Source organism: Phoenix dactylifera, chromosome 9 (assembly GCF_051530095.1).
Source record: "Phoenix dactylifera cultivar Ajwa chromosome 9, Ajwa_hap1_PhDact_Kaust_v1.1, whole genome shotgun sequence".
NCBI classification, from domain to species: domain Eukaryota; kingdom Viridiplantae; phylum Streptophyta; class Magnoliopsida; order Arecales; family Arecaceae; genus Phoenix; species Phoenix dactylifera.
This window is the reverse complement of record NC_143198.1, coordinates 33,151,185-33,175,055: the sequence shown is the minus strand read 5'-3', so window position 1 is coordinate 33,175,055 and position 23,871 is coordinate 33,151,185. Positions and strand designations below refer to the sequence as shown.

At 39.0% G+C, this 23,871-nt stretch overlaps 1 protein-coding gene across 10 annotated transcripts; it reads right to left on the bottom strand.

The window, feature by feature from the left end:
* Nucleotides 1-422: 422 nt before the first annotated feature.
* LOC103720861 (3-hydroxyisobutyryl-CoA hydrolase-like protein 3, mitochondrial) lies at nt 423-23,675 on the bottom strand. 10 transcript variants are annotated; one of them, XR_015969163.2, is made up of 12 exons: nt 23,377-23,675; nt 22,590-22,691; nt 22,350-22,414; nt 15,516-15,650; nt 15,300-15,396; nt 10,639-10,768; nt 8,366-8,544; nt 7,223-8,027; nt 7,071-7,133; nt 2,200-2,327; nt 1,980-2,081; nt 423-771 (listed from the first exon to the last, which is right to left on the bottom strand). XR_015969163.2 is itself a non-coding variant. In XM_088705138.1 (10 exons), the coding sequence occupies exons 1-10, from the start codon at nt 23,642-23,644 to the stop codon at nt 673-675; spliced, it is 1,305 nt and encodes a 434-aa protein (XP_088561264.1). In that variant the 5' UTR covers nt 23,645-23,671; the 3' UTR covers nt 423-672. The 10 variants fall into 10 exon arrangements, 4 of the variants coding, with proteins under 4 accessions (XP_088561264.1, XP_088561265.1, XP_088561267.1 ...); XR_015969164.2 differs by having other exon boundaries at nt 7,071-7,116; XR_015969162.2 differs by having other exon boundaries at nt 7,071-8,027.
* Between the last annotated feature and the right edge of the window lie 196 nt (nt 23,676-23,871).

Sequence of the window (23,871 nt, the reverse complement as noted above, 5' to 3'; positions counted from 1 at the left end):
TGAGATCCTAAATAACTAAATTTGAGAAACCAGAGTAGGGATATTTGAAGTCATCTGATCTATGACTGAATCGTTCGTACATAAAACTGAGCCCATCGATTTTAAGATTAATGTTCAAGAAAGCATTTCTATACAAATTAATGAAATATTATGCAACGATTGATGTTGAAGATAGCATTTGCAAATATCTTTTAACATCCTTAATCTTGATTTTACTCTCTCAAAAGCAATAAAATATTTGCTACTAAAAACCCTTAAATTTTACAAATAATTTAAAAAATAAAAGGTCACCATCTTCATTCTTCTTGGATATTAAAAAGCTAAAAAAAAAAAATCTTAAATTTTTTACTAGCACCGCACTCTCTCCCAGATGAAATAATGGAAATAATGGCGAGGTTCATAGTGCCAAACTAGAAGAAATATAGGCCAACAAACCATTTAACAAAATCCAATGATACATCTGTGAGTGCCATGACGTTCCGTTATAAAGAAGGCTTAGTCCGGGCTGTAATTTAATTAGGTTGAGAACATAAAGTCCACCTGGTTTATTCTTTAAGTGAAAGTGGCAAATTAGTGGTCCCTTTTCAACATAAATAACAAGACGAAATCAATCAGGGAAAAAAAAACACTGCCGATCTTTCTCATTCCTTCATGATGAGTGCAACTACACCATCAAACAGCCAGTTCATCTTCAGGGGGTAAAGGCTCAAAAACTGATTCAACTTCAGACCTGTCGACATCCTCCAGTTTTGAAGGGCTCCACTTTGGATTCTGCAAAAAATGGAATCGTGGGCTAATTAAGGGGAGAACATAATCTCTACAATACACCCATCTGAAAAACAAGGCAAAAGGGTAAACACACAGAAATATCTGCAAAGAAGAAAAAGAATGTTAAAACAAATCAAGATAATTATGTTCCAAGGAGTCTCTCTCTCTCTCTCTCTCTCTGTGTGTGACAGAAAGAAGTATGTCCACACGTCAATTGACATAATTGCATTTGCATTCACGCACATTCAAGATGTGAAAACAAGTAACAACGGGAGTAAAAACACGAACTATATATCTCCCGAGAGGAGAGAGTATCTACTCTCGATTATAAAACCAAAAGATGTGGCATCCAAATACCATTGATCATGATCTATACTAGTAAATGTCTTTAAATCAACATCATATATTTTGGTGATCTTTAAACAATGTATCAAGTGGATGCAAAAATGAGACAATATGTGTTATAATCTAAGCATTAAAATCTATATAAACTTTCAATCTATATATGTTCTAAGATGGGTAGTTAAATCAATAAGATGGACTCCTAATAAATACTTCATTATGTATTTTAGCACATACTAGCACATTGAAAACCATCAATATTTGTATCCACATTATGCATAGATTAGAAACCACCAACATATGTGATTTTTTGTTTTCTAGACATTTTAGTTATATAGATGATCAATAATGTGAATCTTTGATTTGAACGCCCTATTATTGATTTTGGTATCAAGGGGATTAGATATCCTCTCCTCTCAAGAGTCCATCTCCACATATTACATGTACTCCTTATACATGTCGTAGTATCGAAATTTGTTAATTTTCACATATTTCTTTGTTTTTAATACAATATTGCTGGTATGGTGGAAGGCTAGACCTACATCCCAGAAATTCTAGTTTTCTTCTTTCTTTTCCTAGGTGTAAAATTTGTATTAAGTATTTAGAGATGATGTTTGATTGGCAGGTAGAAAACTATGATGGAATACCTAGTTAAGCTTATGCCAATAAGACAAACCAATTAATGAACTGAACAGGATATATACTATCAAAGATTAACAATGGACAATTGTAAGAGATGAAAATGATGAATTGTTTTGATAACTTATCACTCACGTATAGAGTCACATCAATCCTTTTTAAAGAACAGTTAAACATGAAATTATTCTCTTGATAAATGCAAGAAAAGGTTTGTCTGGGATCAGAAATACCAGGTCCTTGTCCACCAAAACTGCCCGTACACCTTCAGCAAAATCATTTCGAAGTGAGGATCTCAAGGCGATGCGGTATTCGACCTTCATTACACCACAGAGCTGCATGCTCAATGCCATCACAATCAGCAGTCTTTATATTTTTGGATCAACAAAAAGGAGAAAAGCAAAAGATACACTCTAATTTCCAACTGCCAAAAATTGGCGTCTAAGATCTTACTTTTGATAAATGATGTTCATCATTTCCATGTGCAGATGCAACTTCCGAGAAATGCTTTTGCGTTAAGCAGAGAGAAAATGGTGCACCTTTCCCAAGTCCTAGAAGAGCATCATTTGCCCATTGTGCTACTGCTCCCAAAAGAAGCAAAATCAATCCAAGGAACTGCAAATTTTTAAAAAAACAATAACAATTTGTACAACCTGATTCTCTTTGAAATAGAAAATGGCCAGAAACACTATGAACAATGTTGCCCATCAGAGGACAACTATATGAGGGTTTTCTAAGGCCAGAAGGAAAAGTTGGCCATAAGAGATAGCGATATATGCAAAGAGGTTCCAAGTGCTTCACCAAACATCATGGATCAACTTTGAAGGATTTAGAACAACTACAGCCATTATACCATGTTATACAACCAATTATACAGACCTGCAATATTATCAAGAATGCATGAGCTTCACATTACTAATTTCTGATTTCATCAACATAAAATTGTACCTTTGTGTATATAGTTACGTGCAATGTGAGGACCTGCACAAGCATGTATTTAGTTCTACATCATGTTTGTGTGTGTGTGTGTGTTAGAGAGGTCTTGGTACCAAAGCAGGGCCAAGAACTCCAAGTTACAATTTCTGGCCAGCTTTTTTTGTGAAGTCCTGGGTCATCAGACACAGATCACCATTTCTAGAAGAAGTGTGAACATGTGAATGCAACATTGATTTATATAATTGAAAGCTATGATGCTCTAGGCCAACATTGATGGAACCGTCTCGAACCACTCGGTTCAGTGCATATTGAGCAATATTGGCAGCGGACTGGGATGATTCCGGCCTTCAAATTAAGAAACCGGCGAAGAAGGGGGAGAGGGAAAAGAAAAGAGAGGAAAAGAGAAAGGGAAAGGGGGAGGGAGGGAGAGGCAGCGGGAGGAGAGAAAGGAAGGGTCACGGATGGCCGGCGGATGGCCGGAAAGGGGCATTGGAGAGGCTCCACCCTTCATTTTTCCTGTTTCGTACAAAACAAGAGTTCCAGAGTGGAGCCTGTTTTTTATTTTGACAAGTTTAAGTGAAATCGGCAACCCCTTACCGACTTCACTTAATTTTGTCAAAATAAAAAAAGCTTTTTTTAATTTTGAAAAATTTATGTGAAGTTGACAAGGTGGTTGCCGACTTCACTTAGATTCTTCCAAATTAAAAAAAAAAGGCCTCCGAAATTTTTGTTTCAAACAAAACAAGAAAACTGGAGGGTAGAGCCCCTCCACGCCCCACCGTTGCCCCTTGTCGGCTGTCTGCCCGCCACCCTCCCTTCCTCCCTCTCCCTCCCCCCCTTCTCTCTCGCTTTTCCTCTCTTCCGTTCTCCCTCCCCCGCCCTCTCTGCTAAGTTAGGCTGCGCTCCGCTGGCCTTCTCTCTCTCCCTTCTTCCCTCTCCCTCTTCCTCCTCGCCCACTCTCTCTTTTCCTCTCTGCCGTTCTCCCTCCCCTCTGCCCTCTCTGTTGTATTGGTGTGGGCATAGCATGGAACAGCACTGGGGTGTATTGAATTGTCGCTGGGCAACTGGTACAACGATCCTTTCTCTAGGCCATGATACCACCAAGAGAAATCCTTCTTCCATAAATGAGATATATTATCTAATACTAAAAAATACATCATCCCTCCGCCGCACTATTCTGACAACTAACATAGTGATGGGGACATCAGAGTGACTCGATTGCGGCTGCACCAAAGATTGGCATCATTGTGGCTGGGAGATGCTCTTGAGCCACCAGATTGAGTCGAGCCCCGAATTGGGTCCAATCTAGTTTGCGACATTTTTTATTTTCAGCATTTTGCTATTGTTTGATCGAGTCAATTTGGTCATTTTCTTTTGTTTGGTCAAGTCAATTTGGTCAGTTGTTTGTTATTGAAGTCAATTGGGTTAGCTGTTGAGTCATTGGATCGATTTTGGTATGTAATCCATCGGTTGACTTAGTCAATTGATTGAGGATTCAAGTTTGGTATGTCGTTAATTGTTTGAACTGATGTAAGGCCTATATAAAGGCCACCCCGCTCATGAATTAGAGAATTGATGATTGAAGAAAAAATTCTAGCCTTCTTTCTGCTTCTTTTTCTTCCTCTTCTTTTCTTTCTGCATCTCTATAACCTCTTCTTTCTACGTCTCATAACCTCTTCTTCCTCCTCCCCTTCTTCTTTCTCTCTCTCTTCTCCCTGCAGTGGTCCGCCATCAGCTTGGTATCAGAGCAGCTCGGCTTTGCCCTTGCTGCCAAAGCCGCGATCCAGTTTCTACTTCTTCACGTGGTGGGCTCAAAAGGTTTTGGGTGTCTTCTCCCAAGCCCCATCGCATCAAAAGTAGAGCAAAAGAGAAGGAACGAAGGCTGTGGGTGCCGTTTCTCTTCTTACAGAGGTTTTTGGGCATTGTATTCTTCCAAGCCCAAATCCCCATCGCCGACGGCTCCCCCCTTCCCATCGGGCTGATCCCATGCCCCCACCCCCACTCACCCACCTCCAAAAGCTTCCATCCCTCCCTGACTCCACAGGCCGCACCACAGAACCCCCCCCCCCTCTCCCCTTTCTCCCTCCAAACCCCCCCTTCCTCAGTTCGTCCCACCTGCCGTCACAGCTGAAGCCACCCTCACTCTCGTGCCGCCATCGCCGGATCAACCGCGCCGGCCAACGTCGCCCGTGAAGAATCGGGAAAACCCAGTTCGTCGCCTCTACGCGCATGCCGCACCGCCCGGAGAAGAATCGCTCGCCGCCATAACCAGCTGCCGCCTGTCGACTATTTCGTCCTGGAGCCGTGATTGGCCGCCAATGTCCACGGAGCCCCGCAGAGGTCGGAGCATCCTCCCGAACCCATCGGGAGGTTGAAGACAATTGGATTAATGGGTAAGAGTCAAACCCGTTAACCAACATCCCGGTAACCCAGGTCTCTGAAAAAAAAACAGAACGCACGTGACTTGCACGTGATAGACCGTAACGGGTATCGGGTTGGGTCCAACCCGATAACTCGAATCCTAACAGATCCGAGTTAAAAAAAAAAAAGAAAAAGAAAAAAAAAGAAGAGAAAAATACTTGTTCTTCCTTCTTCCGGTTCGCTGCCCCCGCTCGCCGCGGCCGCAACGCCGCTCCGCTGTCAATCGCCTCCGCCTTCGCCGTATCCATCCCCGGCCGGTCCCGCCTCCCGGCCCGCTGCCCCAAACGCCACCGCCATCCACGGTCGCCTTCTGCCCAAGCACCACCGCCACCTCCGCCCTCTTCCTTTGCTGCCGCCGAGCTCCACCCCTTCGCCCCCCCTTTCACTGCATCTTCGGCCTCCCCCGCCCCGTCAGCTGTTGCTCCTCCTTGCTTCCTCCTCCGAGCCCTCTCACGAGCCCTCTGCCCCTCCGCCTCCCCTCTTTCCCCTCATCTCCTCTCCCTCTGCTGCTCCTTCGTCGGCCATATCTCCCGCTCAATCCGTGCTCCACCGCACTCCCACACCCCCCACCCCTCTTCTCCAACCCACAGGTTCCCTTCTCCCTCATTTTCCTCAGGGGTTTTGGCTTTATAACAGGCCCATCCCCAAGCCCTCTTCGCATCCGGTGTTTGGGTCCAACAAACCCAGTCCAACCGGTCCGCAGCCACCACCCGCGCCCATCTCATCCACGCCCTCCTCAATTGCCGGCCCAACATGCCACCACCCCACCTGGCCATCCTTCCATTTTTCATTAGGCCCGCAAATAGCAGGCCCATCAGATCTGATCAATCCCTTCTACTCAATCAGGCCCCATCATCAGGGCCCCCAAAAGCTTTCAGAACCAACGAGTTGCTGAGATCAGATTTGCCAATTTGTTGTGATCAGACCCAAATTGAAGCCAATTGAAGGATCCATCAGCTGCAACCATGTCTTTGATCGTCGCCCCAGCCCGATTCGAGCGAACCAGAAGCTGATCCCAATGTTCCACTAAGACCTACCTGATTACTGAACCAGAAGCTGAAAACCAAGAGGCCGAATATGTCGAAGAAGTCTATGAACCAAATATAAAAAATTATAAAGAAGACTTTGAAGACGAATCCACCGGATGAGAATTTGTCCAAAATGATTCTCAAAGAAAAACTATTGACCCTAAGTACAATTAAACCACTTCACATCACTACTTTGAAAGAGGTAGTCAAAGATATCGAGAGCTAATCACCTGTGTTGGCACTTATAGCTAAAGATATCAATGTGGAGTCCAACCTTGAGCGTTCCCCTGTAGTAGTTTCTCTTCTAGAGGAGTTTCATTCTGTAATCCCTGATGATTTTCTGGATGCACTTCCTCCGATGTGTGATATCCAACACACAATTGATTTAATTCCCAGAGCATCTCTAACTTTTCACGTCATAGGCTCAACCCGAACGAACATGCTAGGATCCGTGATTTAATGTTACCGACAGTTGAGTTTGCATATGATAGTTTGGTCAATAAGTCCATAGGCATGAGTCTATTCGAAGTGGTGCATGATTACAAACCTAGACAACCCATAGATCTTATCTCCATGTCTCATCAGTATAGAGTGTCTGAGTCAGCACAGTCATTCGCATCGCATCCACATTCATTGCATCAAAAAATCAGCAAATGCATTCACTCTGATAACTTAAAATATAAATCCATTGCTGATTTACACAAACGTTATAAAGAGCTAAGTGAAGGAGGTTACGTCATGATAAGAATTAGGATTAAACGACTTTCTTCGAAAACGTTTACGAAATTGCAAGCTCGTAGTGCGGGACCGTTCAAAGTCCAATAAAAAATCAGTTCGAATGCTTATGTTGTGAATATTCCTAAAAACTATGAGATTAGTACGACATTTAATATTAAAGATTTAATCTCTTACAAAAAGACAGCAATTATTCATTCTGACCTCTTTGTTGACACGCCTGCTTTTATTGATCACCCTGATGCGGTACCTATTGTTGAGCCCCACCTCCAAAATTTCATGCACACAGAGAATAAATAGAACATATATTGGATGAGCAGGTTATGTCAACCAGAAATGGTGGACACCAACGTTACCTTGTCTGCTGGAACAGCCAACCAAAGTCTGATGTGACGTGAATTTTCAGAGCCGAGTTGCAGCGCCTTGACCCTGACCTTCTGAAGCAGTACGACAGCCGGCCAAACCTGCACTCGACGGGGTCGAGTTTTTTCCGCCCCAAAGTTGATGGGGACATCAGAGCGACTCGATTATAGCCGCACCAAAGATTTGACATCATTGTGGCTGGGAGATACTTTTGAGCCACCAAATTGAGTTGGGCTCCGAATTGGGTCCAATCTAATTTGCGTCATTTTTTATTTTCAGCATTTTGCTTTTGTTTGATCGAGTCAATTTGGTCATTTGCTTTTGTTTAGTCAAGTCAATTTGGTCAGTTGTTTGTTATTGAAGTCATCGAATCAATTTGGTCAGTTGCTTTTGTTTAGTCAAGTCAATTTGGTCAGTTATTTGTTATTGATGTCATCGAATCAATTTGGTCATTTGTTCTTGTTTAGTCAAGTCAATTTGGTCAATTATTTGTTATTGAAGTCAATTGGGTTAGCTGTTGAGTCATTGAATCGATTTTGGTATGTAAGCAATCGGTTGACTTAGTCAAGTGATTGAGGATCCAAGTTTGGTACGTCAATTGTTTGACCTAATGTAAGGCCTATATAAAGACCACCCCGCTCATGAATTAGAAAATTGAATGATTGAATAAAAAACCCTAGCCTCCTTTTTGCTTCTTTTTTCTCTTCTCTTCTTCCTGCATCTCTATAACCTCTTCTTCCTCCTTTTTCCCTTCTTCTTCCTCCTCTTTCCCTTCTTCTTCCTCTTTCTCTCTTCTCCCTGCGGCGGTCCACCATTACATAGGAATACTTTCATAACATCGAAATAGCAGCTTGGCGAAAGAAATTTAGAATTTATACAATTAACAAAGCAGATGTGTTGCCTACTTAGGCAATATCTCACTATCTTCCCCAGTTCTGTCCCTTAAAGCGCATGACAACTATCAGTACTACTAAAAGTGTCATAGTAGTGGGCTATGGCAGAACAGCAGAATTGGAAAACCAACAAGAACTATATGTCCCACAGCACAGCAACTCAGCATCACTGCATCACTGGCAGAAGTTGGTTTTCCAATATCAAGCATTCCTTTCTTTAAAGTATATGGTAGAAAGGTATACCTGCAACATCAGTATTCGACCGAGACTTCTCCAACTCTTCCATGATTTTGGAGACTGATTTATGTCCACCAAAAGATGATACTATGTGAGGCAAAAGCATCTTCAGTTGAGCCTCTGATTCAGGTTCCTTCTTATATTCTGCTAGTAATGACATGACATCTTTGTGAGGGTCATCAGAGCTGCATGTGCAAAATATGCAAGTCAAGACAACTTAACATTCAATGGGAATTTGGTGAAATATGAAACAAGGTATGATCCTGAAACGCATTTGTGAAACATAAAGCATGTCCATAATCTATAATTCAAGCCGTACTCATTACCCAATTTAAAAGCAGTGTCCAAAAAATTAAAAAAAAAACAGTTGAACTAAATGAATCTTCTCAAATCTAATAAACCAATGTATGACACAATTTTGCACAGTAGCATCTATCTACGCTGCACTGCAGAGGTACCAAAGAACTTCTGTTGAGAAAAAACTACAAAATTTCCAAAACTACTAAAATATTCTCATGTATTAATTCACATACATTTGCACCATTTTAAATCAAACATTATGAGTTTCTAAACAAGCCCATGACATGATCAAGATCAAGGTTTCAAAATTATGTTTCAACCAAGGATTGCCAAACTGAGCCGTACCGCCCGGTTCGAGGCAAACCAAACTGGCCGGTACTAGACAGAACTGGACGAAACCGGATGGTTCCATCCGGTTCGAACCGGACTGGGCGCCGACCGGTACGGCACCCGGTACCGGTTCAGCAATCCTTGATTTCAACACACTAGCAATACCTAAGATTGATCATGATGTAACATTTTTGGTAGAATGAGAAAAATTAAGAAAACCTTTGATGCAGGACAGACCTAGGAAGAGACCTTTGTTTGAGGGTTTAGGAAAAGAACTGAGACCTACAAGGTGCTGGAATTTCAGGTTAAGACCCAAGTTTTCAATAAAACTGAACTAGCAAGGCAATATTTTTTTGAGAAATAGGGAACAAATGACTACTATTTAACCTAGGTTGAGGATTCTAGGGTTTAAATTGAGTTTTTAAGGGTTTGTGAAATTAAAAAAAATAATTGAAATCAAGCGCTTGCTGGAATTTTTTTGGGAAAAAAATCCAAGGCATTGCATGAAAGATCAGTACATTTTTTTATCAAGAAAGATTAGAAGAAGGGCGAGTAATGAGTAAAATGAATGAAATAAGACAAATAATAAAGGGAAGATGAAGGACTTTTCTTGTGTTTGTGTTATTCTACAAGAGGGAGGGAGGGAGGTTGTCTAAAGTTCAAAATCCTGATTCTTCAGTTCATAATTTCTGCCTCATCAGATTAATGGGGTTGGTTCTGTTACTTCAGTATAGTAAAGTATGTGGGGCCTTCTTTATTCTTTAACTAGACTCTTCTTCCAAGTCTAGAAAATATTGGAAGGTGGTTGTTAGGTGACATGACCTCAACCTCCATAGCCAAGAGAGTGGGTTTCCTGCCTAACAGGCCTTCTAGGTCCCCTAGCAGACATTTATCCAGTCCGAATATGCCTTAACCAAGTTTTAGCAGACACTTATCCAGTCCAAATATGCCTTAACCAAGATCTAACACCAATCAAGAGGACTGACATCATGTTGAGAGCTGGTCCTAGAACATCCTCAAACTTAGACAACACATTGATCCTTAAAATCGACACCATATTGATGGGACAGTCTGTCGATTAAATTAATAAATTCAATAATATTGACTAAGAAATTGGATATCCTTTAAACTCCAGATTCAAAGTCAAGGTTAATTTGTTGATTAAATTCTCAAAGAGCATTTGATATCATTAACAAACAAACAAAACAAATTACATATAGAATCATTGTCACGATCAATAAACTGAAAGAGCCATAAATAAATAGCACCAAGGCACAAAGCAAGCACTTTGTGCTTTGTTTTCCAGCTCAATGGAAATAAGTTTGCCCAAATAACCACTTTGTATTAAATATGATCTACATAATTCAGGAAATGTAAAGATATGTATTTTATTGATTGCGCTAGCTTCACCAACTATCTCAAATCATAATAACCAATTAATTATAACATAAGAAAGCAAATTTTTACTCACAAAAGTCAACCCACCAAGTGTAAATTTCAAAATTAATCATATACTGGATCTCCATGGAAATGAAGCAATAGCAACACAAGAACTCTTTTCAAGTTCCTCAGGTGTTGAAGCACAAGAAGATATAGTTTCTGATAAAAGTTCAGCACAAGATACAAATAAAGAATGATCAGAAATATACAAGTTGATTGATAGAAGTGCTCCCTTAAGGGATCCTAAGTTTCCAGAAGGCACATAATGAGTTCCCAAGCCCACATATAATGCATCAGCAGGAGATGAAATCCTTTTCCCAGTCATTCCAAGGTAAGCCCCTGCAAAGGAACTTCTAGAGTTTAGCAAACAAACAAAAAAAGGAATAAAAAGAAAACCAACCTTAGAAGATCACAACGTAAAAAATAGGCAATGCAACTTTACTTTTGTTACTTCAGGGATTAAAGCTTCCCCCCTCCTTGATTATGTTACTCTATAAATATAACAGAACATTTGACTGTAATAAGTAAATAGACATTTATAATATAACACAGAAAGAAGTTAACAAGTATGACTAAATATGGAATGGAGTACAACAGAAGGCATCGCCAACACTTTCAAAAAAAATACAGCAAATACTTTCAAAAAAAAGATTTTAGCATAGAAGAGTATATACAGAATGTTGAGTGAAAATAATGGATAGATGTCTTCTTGATTTTGCCCGCACCAGAATAGAATAATACTCATGATATCGAATTATCAACTTTCGTGCACAGTATTTAGACTCTTGAATATCAGACTTAAAATAAGATAAATTAACAAGACATTCAAATAAACCTGTTAAAAGATAACCACTGAGAAAAATGTCTTCAACTCTGAAACGTCCAACCAAAAGCAATAAAAGTTCTAGGCTTCTAGCAATGAAGTATGAAATCCCAATTAGCATGTTCTTAATCGAAGAGGACGATGCGTTGCACATTTCAACTCCTCCAATAGCTTAAAATGCACCACCATGCAGTTTACATTACTAGAGTCTGACACATGCGATGTGCATGAGAGAACTATGGATGGCTGAGTAATCCCAGTCTGACTAAAATATTCTTTCTATTCATATAGCTCCCTCGCAAGTAAACAATTTTGGGTATGTCTATTTTGAGTTGTAGTTTTAGCAACTAGAGATGGATGGTTATAAGGTCTGGGATCTGGCCCCTAGAATGGCTCCTGGGAGATTGATTCTAATATTAGCATAGATCAGCAAATATCAGTATACCTTATCTAACTTTAAAGGCAGCATCATGACACATGGATGTATAGAATATAGATTGCTGGATAACCCAAGATTTTTGAACACCTAAAAGTGATACTAATAAGCAAGATAGGAGCTCTGGATACTGTCGATGTCATCATAGAAACAAAGTTGAAATGCCAAAGGTCAATCCTTTTTAACTCAAAAAAGATAGTTTTATCCTTAGGAGCAGGAAGCTTCCACTTAGAATGAGGCACCCACTTCAAAATCTATCCAGAAACCAGTCCCTGCACCTGCTTTCTAAGTGTTTTCTTATTCATAATATTTTCAGGAGACCCGCTTCCCCACATTGCACCCCCACCCACTTTAGGTAGCCAAGGTTTTATTTTTACAAACAACAATATAAATAAATAAGATGCATTTGTATTGTGCCCACATTCTGTTATTGACACAATTTCTTTTATGTATCAAAGAATAAAGATGGCATAACGTAATGTGTTTTCTTGTTAACAAAAGATTGCAGACCACCTCTTGACAATTTTGGAGATACTATATACATGGTATATGAATGTCATCTCAAGCAATTTCCTCTCAAGAATGCACATACATGTGCACAAACAGCAATACATGTAAAATGTCTACATCACATCACTAAAGCGGCTCTCTTCATCTTTACGGATTTACTTCCAATCAAAATGATTTTGTATGCAAGGGCCAACATTATTGCATGGTTGATACTGTTGGATTATAAAGACTGTCAAAGCATAAGCTTAGTGGCACACAGATGTCAAAAGTTGGCTTTATAAAAGCAAGAAGAAAAGGGTAATGACAAGTACATAGACAGAAAGATAGGAGGCAAAGGTTTAGGAGAGAGTTGTGGCAAATTAAAATGCTAAGGACAAGTCCAGCAAAGATCTGAGGCCAGTTCTAGCAAGGTTACAAGCTCATAATTGTCTAATGAGTCAACAAAGAGGACAGAAAGGCCTTTAAAAAGATTTATAGTCATAAGATTTATTCAAAAAGCCCATAATACATCATCCCCACCCTAGTGTGCCTGTCAGGCCACATGCATGCACACATACAAAAGATGGAAACAAAGAAAAAGAATTTAAGTTGATATATAAAATTTTGAAGTTAAGGGTCATAAAATCTGTAGAAATATGAAAGGTTAAACCTTATTAAAACAATAATATGCAGGTGAAAAACAAAGTCTTGCTAAAATTGATAATCAAGAAATCCTCTAAAATAGTTATCTGTTTCATTTCAAATCCTGTTTACACAAGGATAGAGTGAAGAAGAAAATTAATAGGATCAGAGCAGGATAGATGGCATGAAAATAAAAATTTCAAGAGTTAGCAGTGCTGCAAGGGTTAAAATGTTGGGCTAACGAAAAACTTTATGAATAAGGTTACACGTTTGAGAACAATGATATACCCATGAACCGGCACCAAAACAAACAAGCTTCTAAAAGACCACCTTTGAATCATTTCTTTAAATTAAAACATGCTAGATTTTGAAACACATCATGCTTAATAAATCTACGAAGCTATACTTGCTAACAAACATTGCATTAGTTCACAAATTATGCAGCATACTGATGACTCCAAAACACAAATTATGCATCAAGGTTATTAGAGAACAAAGGCACCCAATAGAGTAGCGGTTTAAACCCTAGATGGTTCCGCAGCTGTCCTTGTATTGCAGATATTTAAATTTGATGTACTTAGATCAGTTTCACCGTTAACTCTTATTCTCCTCTGCTCAATTAACCGTGCCAATAAATTAGTATTGGGCATTGAACAAGTCCGGCAAGCTGTGCACCTCTTCTTCATTCCCCCCACCCCCTAGCCCTCCCCCACCACCTTACACACACACACATAACCAAAAGAAAAAAAAAAGAAAAAAAGATGCCTTTTGTTTACAAAATGATAATGTTGCAATTTTACACGGTATTAAAGCCAAGGTCTGCAATACCGGAACCAACACCATGCTAGTAGGCTGGCGGGATGGTACGGCATGCCTTTGTGCCATGTCATTCTGGCGTGAACTGACAGGGAAACCAACAAGAGAGGGGGAGAGGAAGAAGGAGAGACAGGAAATGAGAGAGAGAAAAAGGGAGGGAAGGAGGAAAAGGGAGAGGGAGAGGGAGAGGAAGAGAGGGAGAAAGCGCGAGAGCGCAGCGGAGAGAGAGGCAGAGGGAGGGGGAGAGGGAGAAAGAAAGAAAGAAAGAGAGAGAGAGAGAGGGAGGGAGGAAGAGAGAGGGATAGGGCGGCAATGAGCGGTGGTCACCGAAACAAGCTGAGAGAGGGGGCAGGGAGGGCTTTCTTCTTCTCTCTCCCCCCTCTCTCTTTTCCTCTCTTTCCTTCTCCCTCTCCCCCTCCCTCACCGGTTTCTTGATTTTATTGTTGGAACCGTCCTGGTCGACCGCTGGTATGGCTCGGTACGCCCCAAACTGGGCAGTTTGAGACAGTTCCGCCTTCCTTGATTAGAATAATAAGTTTATGATTTTTGATACATCTACCCATTTCTTCTTCCAATGGTTTTCTTTGACATCTTTTTCCTGCATGTATACTAGCCTACATGTTTTAAAGGACAAAGAACCCTAGGATTCCTTGGAAATGAAAGCCAATCCATGTGGTTCATTATTTGATTATTTATTTTCAAGTCTTGGCTGATGTGATTACTTCATGCTAACTATATATGCAGTTAAGTATGAATAAGATGTGATGGTTAAAAGTTCTGGTTATGGTTTACAAGATCTTCTGATCTCTGAGAAAAGACTATTCAAGATGGTTTGAGTTACAGGACGCTGTTGCGCATGCAAGGTAAGCAAGATAAAGTATGGCAATTGATGGTCAGAAGTAGTTTTTACATACTTTTATTTTTGTGTTTCTTCCTTGACTTACTGCCCTAATATTGTAGGTTATTGTTACTTGGAAGCAAAGTTCGCCGTCTTAATACCAGACCTCGTACCAGTGCCATACTAGCACAGTATCGGTACAATACGGTACGAAATTTTTTCTGGCATACCAAGTGTCAGCACGCCATCCGTACCGGATACTGATACTGAATTGGTACTGTACAGTACATCCCGTACTGGCCTATGTCAGCACGCCATCCGTACCGGATACTGATACCGAATTGGTACGGTATAGTACGTCCCGTACGGCGAACTATGCTTGGAAACATGCAACAACATATTATCATTTGTTTGATGACTTATAATAGAAGACAACAACAATAAGCACTATACTATATGACCTTAACAAAAACTGGAAGGTCAAACTAACTTCAAGGGTAGAAAGTAAAAGTGAAAGTAGTATTTCTCTCATGAAAATTAATGCAAGCAAACCTTCAAAAAAAAATCAAAATCGATATCTATCCCTACATACTGCAGCATTTAATGAATATAGACTAATGCTTGACATACAATTCAATGAATACCAAAGATAAGGAGGACCCCACCTTGTCTATAAGACAGAAAGCAAATATCTATCACAAGATTCAGTAAGAATTTTTTTGGGTTTTAAATTATGATGCATAATTTGAGAAATCAAGCAAGTTGATGTGCAGTTATGAAGATCAGTTGAGTGATGAATGTGAAGGAATTTTTTGAAAGGACATACCGACTGCCCCTTCTCCCGGACTCTCTGCAGCTATATAAGCAAAGCCAACATCTGGGAACAAGCCAATTCCATTTTCCGGCATGGCAAGTAGTGTTCTCTGGCACAAAACCATATAAAATCAAGTAGAGGATTAAAATCAATTTTCGTACAAGCATACATACAGAAAAGTTGAAGATATCACTTAACAACATCCCTGTCTTGAAGAAAGATATACACCTCAGTGACAATTCGGCAGTGGCCATGTCCAGACAGCCCAATCCCAAACCCCATTGTGACACCATCCATGAAACAAATGTAAGGCTTTTGATATCCAAAAATTTTACATATCAGAGAATATTCCGCAGCAAAAACCTACAACAGAATCATAGCGTGAGCTTAAAGAAGAATAGCATAGTTCAACTGAATAAGGACTTAAATCAATTATTATCTATTACATGGATCCAAAATATAGTTACATTAATTGTTAAAAAAAATCAAGAAGATACGCATGCAAAACAAGAAGTTTCACGCACATGACATCTAAAGTCTAGCGTCATGTCAGTTGCCTATTACAGATCTAGCAAAAGAAGAGAGATATCTGTGAAGCTCTGAACAACTTTTTGAGAGCAGTCATCTTTCAACATCCAAATAACAACGTTTGGCAGGATCAAACTATATACAATCTTTATACGAGACAAATGCAAGTAAAACATGAGGAAAACTCATATTTGATAAGCTGATCATATTTCCAATCTTCCTATGGTCATGCTTGGGAGCAATTTAACATCAGTGGTGGCAAAAGAAATTTTCCCAAAAAATAAAGCATTTATCCACGAGGGGTTTGTTCTTCTCTTTTCCAGTAAGCATGACATTATCATGACAACAGAAGCAAGGAAAAGAATGCATGGTATTTTATAGACAAGGGTACAAAATACAAAAAAAAATACAGGCAGGGTAGCATTAATTGCTTAGAAGTTATGTGCTGATGTATGCAAAATGGTGTTCATCAGTCATGTAGAACTATGCTGACCTTCTCAACATGTCATGAAAACCATAAAGAAGATTAAGTTGTAGTGCTACAAACCTCTTGATACTCGTATCAAATTGATCATATTTTTATTCATGAATTGTCTTGCATCAAAAAAATGAAAAAGTATATAAGAGAAACAGTAAGAAGGACAATATCAAAAATAGCCAAGATCAAACAAATGGTTCACACTTCACACCCTATAAGCAACTTCATTATAAAGCAATCCAAAACCCCGATCTCATTCTTCCTATAAGATGTCATGTCCCTTTCAATGGCAGATGATAAGAAACCGCCTGGGTACTCTATAGAGGTGATCAACCACACCTAGTTTCCAACAATTACACCATTTGGGTGATTTGTTTCCATTACCATCAGAGCAAACCAATGATTTATTTTATAAAGCCTAGCTATGGGCACAGATCCACTGGACTGCGCAGTTTGCAGTCTACTGTTTCCAGCTAATACTGAGATCCCATGTCTTCCACTTATCCACAGCAGCAAGCAGCTATGGAAATGAAATCTAAACCATTTCCTTTTCTGAACTGAGGAAAAAATTATAAAAAAATTGTCACTTATCTTTTGCCTCGGGAAGTGCTGCATCACCCTCATTCTCCATCTAGTTCCTCCCCGGGCTCTACTTGTCACATGCATAATAAGAAGCCCCTAGACCGCCTTGCCTCACCTTTCTCCTCGGCCCACATCCACCTCGTCCTTCCCCCTCCCTCGCCAACCAGCTGCCTCTGCCACAAGCAACCTATAATTTCCAAGCAGTGGCTGGAGGTGGGCCAAGGAACGCATGGCATGGCTCTTAAGGGAGCACTCTCGAGAGCAGGGGACAAGCATGTGCACCGTGAAGCCAACAAGCACAAGGAAGATCCCAGTGCTGTTGCCGCTGCTTATGAACTCCAACAATGTTTCAGATACCCCATGGCACTTTGATATTGGAGGCTCAACAGGAAGAATCTGACACTTCCCCTGAGGGGCAAGCTGAAGCAAACCTTTCCAATGGTCAAGTAAGAATGGAGCACCGAAAAACTGCAAGTGGTGGGTGTAGAAAGAGAGGCAGGTAGAGTTGAGGATAGTGGAGATCCCTAATGGAGGGAATTGGTGGTAGTTGTAAGACGTAAAAGAGAAGTGGTAGTGGAGAAAATAGTAGAGAATGTTACGGCTAGTGCCAATAATTTTTCAACCATGCTAGAGGCGGTTGGAGGAACTGATCGAAGGGGGGCGAAGCAGCAATTCCCAAAGAAATGACAAAGATTTCCATTTCTATAGTCGTTTGCTGCCATGAATTAATTGGAAAACTTGGATTCCAGTAGTAGCCGGATTTGGTGGACCGCAAGCCATGTGGTCCACCAAACCCGTGCCCCTTCACTATCATGTGAAACAAGGCAATATAGAAGGAACAACAGGCAAAAAGTTACCGCCATAGTTGATCCAAGCAACTGAATTGAGGGTCACATTTGGTCCTGTTGAACGATGAAAGATTCAACAAAGATGTACCATAAATGCAGCTGAAAAAAGAAAATAGACAACATGTGATGCTTACAATAGATTCAAACACATGCTCCGATCCTTTTGGACCTACATGATGCTGTATATATCAGTAGTTAATGACAATATGGATAAAGTTATCATAATCACAAGTGGAGTGATAGTATCAAGGCATGCAATATCATATCGAACCACCCAGTTCGGTCAAATCGTACCATACCAACCATGAACTAGGACGATTCATGGTCTCAATACAGGATTTTACCCGAATTGGTACTTATCGATCCTTATCAGGCTGAACTACCTAGAATTGCTCAATTTTGAGCAGTTTGGCCTGGTAAGAGCCCTATACCAGTTCAAGATCTCAAAAATTAGGGGAGAAGGGATCTGGAACCTTTTTTTCCCCTCTATTTCAAGGTAAGAGAGAAAGAGAGAAGGAGAGGAGAAAAAGATGGAGAGAGTGGAAGTTTAAGCTATTCCTTCAATCCAACTATTTTTCTCTTCCATTTTTCTATTACAACCCAAAAATATGGAGAAATTTAAAAAATAGAGAAATCATGCCAAAGATCTTAGTCAAATCTACACAATGATATAATTTTTTACTTTTTGATATTTATTTTATTTTTAGTAAAATATATTTTCATATAAAAATAATAGATAAAATAAAAAAAACTTGTTAGAATCCAAAACTTTCTATTATGCTCGCAATCTCGCATGCTATCTGCCGACAACAATTTGATTAATCTTTGGCATACTAATTGCTTCACGAATAAAACCCAACTTTAAAGTAATTCCTAGATTAATTAGGCTATTAGTGCTTAACATGAACTGAAAAAAATATACATGGTACCTCCTGTCAGATGCTACATTAGACATAATTAAAAATTATTTTTAATATTTTATTTAAATTAACTATTATTTTTATTAAAAATAATAAAATATTACCAATGCAAAAAAAATCTTGAAATTTCAATAGCATGTAAAGATATTTCAGATTTGAAGCATGTATCATATTATTCTGATAGTTACTCAAGTCTTAGGACCTGACTACGAACTCAAACTTCGAATCGAACAAATGCATGTACGTTGTGTTTCCGATTTCTTAATATAAATATTATATACTTTCAATGTCATACTTAGTTAAATTAATAGTTACACATTCTTTAGGCATTTAACATTAAAAAACTAAATATATTTCATTTAAACATCAAAAACTCACAAAATCCTATTTTTCCCTCAAAACTAGATAAAGGAAGCTTAAAAACATTAAAACTTTTACAAACAAAAATATATTTTTTTGTGTATAGTTACAGTTCGGTACGGTATTGGTATGGTACAGTTATCGATCCCCTACGAGTACGCAGTTCGGTACCGAGACTGCGAACCTTGGATAGTATGATGTTAACAAAGATTTGCAAAGTTCTACAGTAATTGTATTCAATATATGCAATATCCAAAGCTCACAAGGTCAGATAGAAACCATTTTATGACTATACATGGCCACTACTGCTATTTGGCTAGTCCTTGAAAAAAAAAGCAACTATATAATTTTTGTTAGTTGCCTACACATTTTTGAAATTCTAACTGAGTAGATTTAAAGGATGTTATTTAGAGTAAAATAAATTCAATTCCAAAATTGTATTAGCAAATCAAACTAGTTGAAAGGTTTGTATTTATAGTTCTGCAAGCCCACTAAGGAAGTTTCTTCTTTTAGTGCTGTAACCTATAACCTATTGGATGCAGCGGAATCACCTGGCATATGCAGCACCACTTAGGGTTGGCCTGTATTGTATGAAATAGGATAGTTGTGGTCTTAAAGCAGCTTCACTGCCTGCTATCCAAGACATCATAACAGGGCAGCTGAAAACTAATTTTAGTTTTCTAGGTGAAAGATCAAATAACCCTACTCTAGGTTTTATGTGTGAAGGAGGATAGAAGATATCAAGATCTAGGGTTTTTTAGGGTTCAATTGACTCGTTCACTATAAACTTATAATCAGATTTCCAGAATTAATAACAAATTTAAACAGGCAGCAATAACTTTCATATCCGAACAATCAAATATCAGAGAAATTAATACTGAAATCCTTATTGATATTACAACGAAGGTCCTAACATGTCAAACCCAACAGGTATTTCAATGCAGTGGTTCATTATAGCAAAGGTATGGAAATAAAACCGAAAACTGCCGACAATCTATGTAATAATAGCACTGAACAATTAACAGAGACTGATGTAGAGAACTTATACAGAATAAGAAAAAGGAGAAGAAATAAGGAGATATGGAGAGGTAACAGCCAGCTCACTGCCTTCTTTTCTTCAAAAAACTTTTCAGCATGCAACAGACCCTTTGTGGACTCTTTACTCTTTATAAACATCATCAATCATGTAGAACTTCCAACTTTTGAGTCAGTAAGGACTCTTGCAGATAAAGAAACAAACTTTGAGAACTTAATAAGTGTGCTAATGTTCCCAGTGAAAACTTTGGCATTCTCAGAATATCCTTTTCCTAAAAAATGCCCTATAATAATTAAATTATACCTCTTCCTCAAAAATACCCCCATAAAAATTAAAATTTTAATTTTTTCCTGTCATTACTCTCAACAGATGGTATTCTTTATACCTCTTATTTCGATCATTTCATGATTCCATGGTATTAGGCCATAATTCATAAATCCAAGTCCGACTAGCATTAGGACTCTTAAGCCAAGGTAACCTTTTGTTTCTAATTTCAACTGGGGCTCTTCCATGATCATAGCAACTCTGGTAAGGGATCCGATCCAATATTAATCTTTCATCTAGATCATGATCTACTTTGATTCGCAAATTCAAGTTGTCGAGATGCCATGTCTAAAATTAAGTAGTGTTATCATTATGAAATTGAATTTTCACATGGCACATAAGATAGATATCCTGGGTCAAAGTTAGACATGCCATCCAGCCAGGCATCCCTAACACCAAGTCTAAAAATAAATGTCCAATTGTCTCTGATGCTATGCAGTCAGGAAATGGCATGTTGGTTGGAGTCCCTAGCTTGACTCAAATAGATCTTATCCCAATGCAGCATATTGACACCTTCAGTTCATGCATGACTCTGCAGGTTTTTTGAGGGTGAACCCTAGAGCAACATTAAGGTTGCTATTGTGACCTTGAGGTCGTGGGTTCAAAACACAGAAACAGCCTCTCCACATGCGGAGGTGAGGCTGCATATATTTCTCTCCCTAGACTCCAAAAACGGTGGGAGCCTCATGCATCGGGCCAACCTTTTTATGACTACATGTTTCTAAGAAAGTGCTACTTAATCAAAGCAAGCAATAGTGTTAATTAAAATGAGCAAAATACACATACAAACAATTGAACATGGAAAAGAGACAGAGGGGGTCAAATTCTAAGAAAATGTTGTTAAATCAAAAGCAAGCATTAGTGTTAATTCAAAGAATCAAAGATTCAAAATGTTCAAGCATACAATTGAATATGAAAATCAGAAAGGGAACACCACCTGTTCTGACAAACCTTTACGTGACATAATTAACGGACATGCCAGCTAAACATTATATATAAGCTCCTGTTTTCAAATTCCAATATAGATGAATTAAGTGAAGGTAATCTTATGTACTAAAATTGAATATTTGGTAAGAAAGAGTGTTTATACTTTATACTTTATAAGAGAGAAGATATACATCAAATTGTCCCAAGAAAATTAGATAGACAGGTCTCCAATTGTCATGTCATGTTAAAGTTCCCGACCGCTTAATTCCCAAATTCTGTTACAGGTGGATTAAGGCAGAGGTGGTCTTAAGGACTAACCCTGAAGATTTGATAAAGGAGACTGTTTATATTTATTAGAGAGAAGAAGTACATCAAATTGTAATGAGAAAGTCGGGTACCATATAGCCCTGCATTTTTATGCTGCCCACCCTAAGTACTGCAGCAAAGAAATTCCTTCAATTGAACAAGAACTCAATGTACATATTTAGTGGCAAAAGATATTGAAGGCAAAACAGGGAAATTAATGATGGATCAAAATGATTTTGAAACTTAGATGCCAATAAAAAGAAAACTTGAATGTCATCAATTTAAAAGGCCAATTAAATCCACCATTTTATCATAATTGTAAATATTAGTTCAGTTGATGACACGATGCTTCAGGCTTATATTTTAAAACTCCTATCTCTACAAAAAGGTTTTCAAAAATAGCATCAATTACTAAAATAAGTGTTTCAGGTGTACAATATTGAAGGCATAGACCATGCATGCAAAAATAAGTCAAGAAGGTTTTTTAATGTGATTTATGGTGAAAACAATGACAATTCTAAAAGCTAATAAGTGTAGCATTCTGCTTAAAATGTTAGAACTGAATTAGTTCTGGCATTTTGCATCAAATAGTAACCTGATTCACAATATTACCTGCATATTATTCTAAAAATCTTATATGATAAAGCAAATTTTAAGCACCACTACAAATAAAATGTCATAGTAAAGCATGCATATTATGCAACCATGCATGGCATTCGCAACACAAGACATACTTTATGCCTACAGAAAGACCTTTTTCACGAGTGGTGTAGTTTTGTCCTTTTGAATTTCAGCTACAACACCCTTAATATCCATTCCTGCATGGGCCATAATTCAACCTCAGGCCATACTGAAGACCCCACAAAATGGATAAGTAAAACGAAATGCATAAAGAAATCTTGAAAGATTGATGATTTCATGGTATACTGAGAAAAAGAGGGGAGGGGGAACATCAGCCTGTCAGTGGTTATTGCAATGAAAAAGGAGGAAAACCTGCTGAAAAGGCACGAGGCGAGCTGCTCTCCACGAGGACACATTTGACACTTGGATTACTTTCCCACTCATCAAGATAGCCTTTGTATCTTATGTCCATCTCTGCACTACCGTTTCAATTATGGGTCAGTACACTAAGATTACATAAGCATATGATTGATGAAATCTATCCAAGATACTTAAAAAAAAAGAAGACTAATGAATGAGTAAATCATGTGATTAAAGTCAAGCCATCATTATTGATGTATCTTCTGAAAGATTGGAAGCATGTTAACTTTTCAGATGGAAAACTAGGTCATCATATTTCGATTGTTGTTAAGCTAAATGACTTGGAGAGGAAATGGGATTTTGAAACCCCAGCTCGACTTTTTGGATCACATTAACTTCAATTTCTTCCTATAAAACTACCAGCGATTCAACTGGTGCCTTGATGTTGATCCAGCTTTGACGGAACCAGACGTCTTTATTAAAAAGAAAAAAAGACCAAAATAAACCGTAACGAAAACAAAAAACAACTAGATAATCTGGGCGACGGGCTAAATTTCTACTTTCTTGGCAAGAAGTTCGATTCTTGAAGATACAAAGAATCAACTGGTCCACTCGATCTGCTTCTATTCCCATAGCAATGAAACAAGAAGCCGTGAACTCTAGAAATAAACAGGGAATCTAAGTTCCAGCATGGAATCGAGGAACAAGGTAACCAAGATTCGAGAAAAACTCGAGAAAAGAAACAAAGAAAAGATGGGGAAAATAATAACAAGAACAGAGAAAGGGCGTAGAAGGAGACCGAGGTTCATGGCGTTGAGGGCTTTGGGGCGATCAAGAGTGATAACGGCGACACCATTGGGGAAGACTGTGCCCTTGACGCAATCGTCCGCGGCGCCTGCCATGGCCGCGAAGGGGCGAGAGGGGCGGAGGGCACCGCGGTGATGGAAAGACGAGAGGGAATTGAGATTCTGGACGAGGGTTTTGGGATTAGACAGGGGGATCGGGGAGAATCGAGGATAAGAGGGTTTGAGGAGGTGGAGGCGAGCGAGGAGTGCCTGCCGTGGCATGGTTAGTGGTTAAAAGGCCACGGTGCAAGCAGCGGATGCATTCCTCTCAAGCTTCGTCAAAGGTTAAGGGTATTTTCGTCAGGGACCGGTGGAATGACTTTTTTTTTTTTTTTGATTTTACAAATGGCCGTTATAAACTTATAATAGCGGTTATAATGGCTTTATTGCCTTCAAAAAATAGCTTTTGAAATTTATGTATTAAATCAGTTGCTGTGATAATCTTGGTG

Excerpts from the sequence above, each read along its gene's own strand:
- LOC103720861 (XM_088705138.1), bottom strand. The coding sequence starts at position 23,644 with ATGCCACGGCAGGCACTCCTCGCTCGCCTCCACCTCCTCAAACCCTCT. Across the intron at positions 15,397-15,515 it reads ACTGCCGAATTGTCACTGAG|AGAACACTACTTGCCATGCC; the intron begins GTGTATATCTTT and ends GTTTTGTGCCAG. Across the intron at positions 2,082-2,199 it reads ATGAACATCATTTATCAAAA|CTCTGTGGTGTAATGAAGGT; the intron begins GTAAGATCTTAG and ends TTGAGCATGCAG.